General features: G+C 44.0%; 1 protein-coding gene across 1 annotated transcript; it reads left to right on the top strand.

The window, feature by feature from the left end:
* Positions 1-304: 304 nt before the first annotated feature.
* On the top strand, positions 305-4,830 carry LOC148876491 (cytokinin dehydrogenase 5-like). The gene is made up of 5 exons (XM_088942108.1): positions 305-1,310; positions 1,739-1,866; positions 2,266-2,547; positions 2,997-3,262; positions 4,010-4,830. The coding sequence occupies exons 1-5, from the start codon at positions 713-715 to the stop codon at positions 4,341-4,343; spliced, it is 1,608 nt and encodes a 535-aa protein (XP_088798234.1). The 5' UTR covers positions 305-712; the 3' UTR covers positions 4,344-4,830.
* The last annotated feature ends 773 nt before the right edge of the window (positions 4,831-5,603 follow it).

Raw genomic sequence — 5,603 nt, 5'->3', positions numbered from 1 at the left:
GAACGATCACTAGCTGACTGCTGACCGATGAGAGAGAGAGAGAATCTTTATTGGTTCGGCTTAGCTTAACACCGTCGCCTTCTCTGCACCCACGTGAACGTTCCCTCGCCCGCATCCCCACACAGATCCTCCGTATCTACCAGTGGTCCCTACCTCTGTACTACGTCTATGTCCACGTGTGGCCCACTCACCTCCACTCCTTCTCTTCACTCGTGTCACGCCATCTCATACATGTATAAATTCCACGTGTCTCTTCTCTTCCCGGCTTTGTCCTATAAATCGAAAACCTGTAGCTTAAATACTTGACACAGAGAGAGAAAGGTGCAGTAGCTTAGAGAGAGAGGAGAGAGAGAGGAGAGAGAGAGTCCTCCTGAGTCCTGGACCTCCTGGTTCTATTCACTTCGCTCTGCAAACGTTAAAAAGCGGGAGAGAGCGAATCTGTGCATGTTGCGTAGAAAATCTTTAAAGCGCAATCCGGCTTACGTTAGCACCACGACTTCCCACGCAGCTGCCACAAGATTTTGTTCCCTCCCAGAAGTTTCACCCCCTAGTAGATCTCCCTCACTCATTCCTTCACCGGGATGCGTAGTTTTACTATCCTTCACCGCCGCTTCTCTTCTTCTATAAATTAAAATCCCAAACACCAACCGCAAGACACGCTGCCTTACTTCTCTCTTCTTTTGTCTTACGATCGAGTTGTGTGACAACAACAATGGCTACTAAGCTTCTTCTCCTATCATTTGTCATCTGTCGTTTAATCTCCACGGTTGGACTGACTGTGGACCCTAGCGGGCTCCTCCGTCTTGGTTTATACCGTCAGCTCAGCTTCGATTCCGCCGATGTCGAAATCGCCTCCCTTGATTTTGGTAGAATGACCCAGGTCAAGCCGTTGGCCGTTTTACACCCGTCCTCGGCCGACGACATCGCCGGCTTGATTCGAACCGCTTACGAGTCACCTGAGGGATTCACTGTCTCCGCCAGAGGACACGGGCATTCGATCAGCGGGCAGGCACAAGCTGCCAACGGCGTTGTGATTGCGATGAGAAGCTCCATCCCCAAGCGAAATCATCTCACTCGCCCTTCTCTCTCTCTGGGTCTGGGACACAAGTCCAGCTACGTTGACGTTTGGGGTGGAGAGCTGTGGATAGATGTGTTGAACTCGACGCTCGAGCATGGGCTTGCACCAAGGTCGTGGACCGATTACTTGTATCTCTCCGTGGGTGGAACCCTTTCGAATGCTGGCATTAGTGGACAAGCCTTCCATCACGGCCCTCAGATTAGCAATGTCTATGAGCTCGACGTTGTCACAGGTTGGTTCAACTGCTGTAGCCACGTTCCGTCCTTGTTAATTCTGCAAACACATGCCGATGCGTTTTCTCAAATGGGTTGAGACTTGAGAGTCTCGACTCGTTTGAATTTTTCCAAGTTTCAGGGCTTTATTTTTCTCACATGGGTTACGGTGGATTGACAAACCTTTTACTATATCCACATGGCCATTTGGTTTTTTTACTTATCCAACTTTAGGCTTTTGAATTGCTTTCTTTTAGTTTTAGTTCGATTGCCTTCTCTGGATATATTTTCACATGGCCTGGTTTCTTTTCTTTTCAATATATAATTTATCTTCTTACCATTTTCCCTTCACCTTTTCTTTTCTTTTTAGTATATAGTTGTTGCCCTCTATCACACTTGTCTAGTTTTCATTCGCCTGAGATCTTATTATATATTTCTTTTGGTACAGGGAAGGGAGAGATCTTAACATGTTCGAATGAACAAAATTCACAACTGTTTCACGCTGTTCTTGGTGGGTTAGGACAATTTGGCATCATAACAAGGGCTAGAATCGCTCTAGAACCGGCTCCACAAAGGGTACTACTCAGCTCTCAGCTCCTCCCTCTCTCACACAAACAGATGAATGAAAATATGTAATATGAAATGGGCGATGTTCCGTTCGTTGGAAGTTGGAAACAAACTTGGGAGTTTGGTCCACTGGACTGGAGGCTGGAGCCCATTGAACTTTTTCAAATTTTAATCCATTAATTTAATGAGCAAAAAAAAACCAACCCAAAAGGCCAACATTAAAAAAGAGTTGGGATTAGGGTTGGGCGGGGCCCATACGAAAATCCCAATTTTATATCAAACCCCCATTCGGCATTCGATTGCTGGCAGTGGCAATATTGTTGACGTGTCCCTCCTCCTATTCAGCTATTCTTAATTCTAAATTGCTGCTTTCTGTCTTGTTGTTGGGTCGGGCCATGGGCCTTCTAGGTGAAGTGGATTCGGGTACTATACTCCAACTTCTCCGCTTTCACCAAGGACCAGGAGTATCTCATCTCCCTGAATGGACACCCTGCGAGCGAGCGCTTCGACTATGTCGAAGGTTTTGTTATCGTGGATGAAGGGCTCATCAACAATTGGAGATCCTCCTTCTTCTCCCCACGCAACCCCGTTAAGATCAGCTCTCTTGGCGCTGCAGCTAATGGTGGTGTCCTGTACTGCTTGGAGATCACAAAGAACTACGATGAATCATCCTCAGATACCGTAGATCAGGTATATTTAACTTCTTCCGAGAATAGTTTATTCTATTTGTCTGATCGTGGTGGTAAGGTAATATTTTAGAGGTAAGATTATTCTCTTATAGGTGTCTATAAGAGAATATAACTTATATTTGTCTGAGCAGGTATATTATTCTCTTAGAGGTAATATAACTTATACTATAAAAGCCAATAGGACATCCACATGACAACGTGGGAAGATCTTGTGTAATCTATCCCATTTCATACTAGGATGGAACTTGTGCTTTCCTTACCAAATCTCATCCGTCCACCCACCAAATTATTTAAAATTCAAGTTCTGTTCCAGAGAAATAATTTTAAAATTGATCCAAATCCAAGTTGCCCTGACAAAAAGAGATGTCCGGTTATCAACCTTTTTTATGCTTACTTTGATTGCTTAAGATGTTAATTAAATCACTAATTAGGGATTCCATTGCTCTGCAGGAAGTGGAGGCTCTGCTAAAGAAGCTAGATTTTATACCGACATCGGTCTTCACAACCGATCTTCCTTATGTGGATTTCTTGGACCGGGTCCACAAGGCCGAGTTGAAGCTCCGGGCCAAGGGTTTGTGGGATGTTCCCCATCCATGGCTGAATCTCTTTGTCCCCAAGTCAAGGATTGCCGATTTTGATCAAGGTGTCTTTAAGGGCATTTTGGGAAACAAGAAGACAAGTGGACCTATTCTAATCTACCCCATGAATCGAAACAAGTAAGCCCGTCTCTCTACTCTCCAAACCCTTTGTCTATTACATTACGTGTCTCCAAGCTTCCGTGTTGGTGCCGTATGATCAATGGACACGCTTCACCCACATAGACAGTCAAGTGTGCTGGCCGTGGCCGTCTCACAGCCTTAATTCTCTTAAAAAATAAATAATAATTAAAAAGATAAAGGTTGGGCTTGGACCAAACTTGTTTATGATGGGAATTTGAAAATGTGGGTCCTTGATCGTACGGTGGATGAGCCCGTTAAAAGCACAAAATTGTCCTTTGAAGGGGTTCTTGTTGTTTCTATCGTCTTATTAACAAATATAGGATCAGAACGCATTCTTTTTTACTTGGAAAAAATAGTACAGTTGATCTACTGTACACGTGGCTTATATGCTCAGATGACTATGGTCATCTAGATAAGATGATGACATAACCATATAGCCTTTTAAGCTGTTTTGGAGTTTGTCTGACGGATGAGATCATCCGATTGGGTTGATTCATGAAATCTCCAAGATATTGGGCCCACAGATTGTTTCTGTATATTTGTACTTAAAATATTACGAGGGCTACGAGCCCCGTTATCTAAATAACACGACAATTGGTACATGTCAACCATATAAAAAGCTTGGGAGAAATCTTTTTTAGTTAAAACCGGACCAACAGGGGTGGGCCCCATAACTCCCTCCGGACCATCAAATTCCAACCATCGTGCAACTAAAGTCCAAATCGTGTTGTTGTTATGACGTAGATGGGACCAGCGGAGCTCAGTGGTTACCCCAGACGAGGACACATTTTACCTTGTAGCGCTGCTCCGATCGGCACTGGATTCTGGGGAAGAGACACAAACGTTGGATTACTTGAGCAATCAGAACCGTCAGATACTCAGATTCTGTAAGGAGACAGGGATCAAGGTGAAGCAGTACCTACCCAATCTCAGCACACAAGAGGAATGGAAGGACCATTTCGGAGATAAGTGGGATTTGATTGTTAAGAGGAAAATGGAGTTCGACCCCAAGCACATTTTAGCCACGGGCCAACGTATATTCCAACCTGACTTAACCTCCTCCACGTCCTCCTCTTAGTGACGGACTGACGGGTGTCTCGTGTCTGCACTCCGCACTATACACTCTGGTCCAGCCCAGCAGCTAAACCGCAGAATATTTTTGTACAGGAAAAGGAAAAAGAATAGGAAATCATTTTTTGTTCAGTTTTGTTATTGTAATTATGGATTAGCCAATTACGGTGGTGATGATTGAGCAGTAGTTGTCAGAGGCCTGGCGCATTAAATATCGAACGGCTGTGTGACGATGATTGGTGGGGGCCCATCGTCATTTCCTTCACATGTTATGATGTTGCAGCGCCCGTGATCCCAGACAAGTCGACCGTTGCCTTCGCATCTTGTCTTTTCAGTTTTCACAGATGAGCTGGTTGGACTCCCATCCATCCATCTATCCATCCATCCATCCCCATATTTTTCTGAATTACTGTTTTATGTTTTCCTCTGCATTTTTTCATATAATTAGTTGTACTGTATCAATTTGTCGCTGTAATTAAGGTTTTATTTTTTCACTTTTTGTCCTAATCTAAATCAATCGCACTCATTTTACCCGCTGATCAAATGGCTTAAAAAATGATGACGTGTCGTCGGGGATAAGATGTATCTTGCTGTTTGTTATTAAGATAAGCACGGATCTCTTCCTCGGAGGGACAGCACAATCAATCACATTCATGCGTACGTATTGTACACATGGCACTCATGTAGACCAGTCGAGACTCGTTAGATGTCCCCAAAGGAATGGTCCGGTATCTAAATCCAAATAATTGCCACGGCCGAACAATCCAAGTGGCTGGATTCATAGCAAAACAACGAGTGCCAAAAATAGGGCAGGCCGGAAGTATCAAGAGCTTTATTATAGAATATCTAGGTAAATATAGTAACATTCTGAGATGGCATCTTAACCGTTGGATCTCTAGCTTGGTAACTGGTAAGATATCAGATACATGATTGATTCCGATTCTTTGGCATCATTTCGGATCCCAACCATACATATCAAGAATGTCGACACTCGACGATATGGTGCAGTAGTGAATCAAAGATACTCTCACTCTCTTGTAAATTGGAATAGGAAAACTCATAAAAGGAAAAAGGCAAATGGATCGAATCCTCCAGTCTGTGGGCTTTCGTTTTCGGGTTTCCTAGGCCCAACGCGTATACAGTTCCGATGCACACATTTCTAATGTGACACTTGTTGAGTATCAAGTGTTGACCGAGAACAGTTTACCTTCTGATTTGGTACTCACAGGATCTTACTCACACCGTTCGCACAGTATCTTGTTGCAGC

The sequence above is a fragment of the Nelumbo lutea genome, chromosome 1 (assembly GCF_056320005.1).
Source record: "Nelumbo lutea isolate HS-2025 chromosome 1, American lotus-T2T, whole genome shotgun sequence".
Taxonomy (NCBI): Eukaryota; Viridiplantae; Streptophyta; class Magnoliopsida; order Proteales; family Nelumbonaceae; genus Nelumbo; species Nelumbo lutea.
This window is presented reverse-complemented; position numbering and strand designations above follow the sequence as displayed.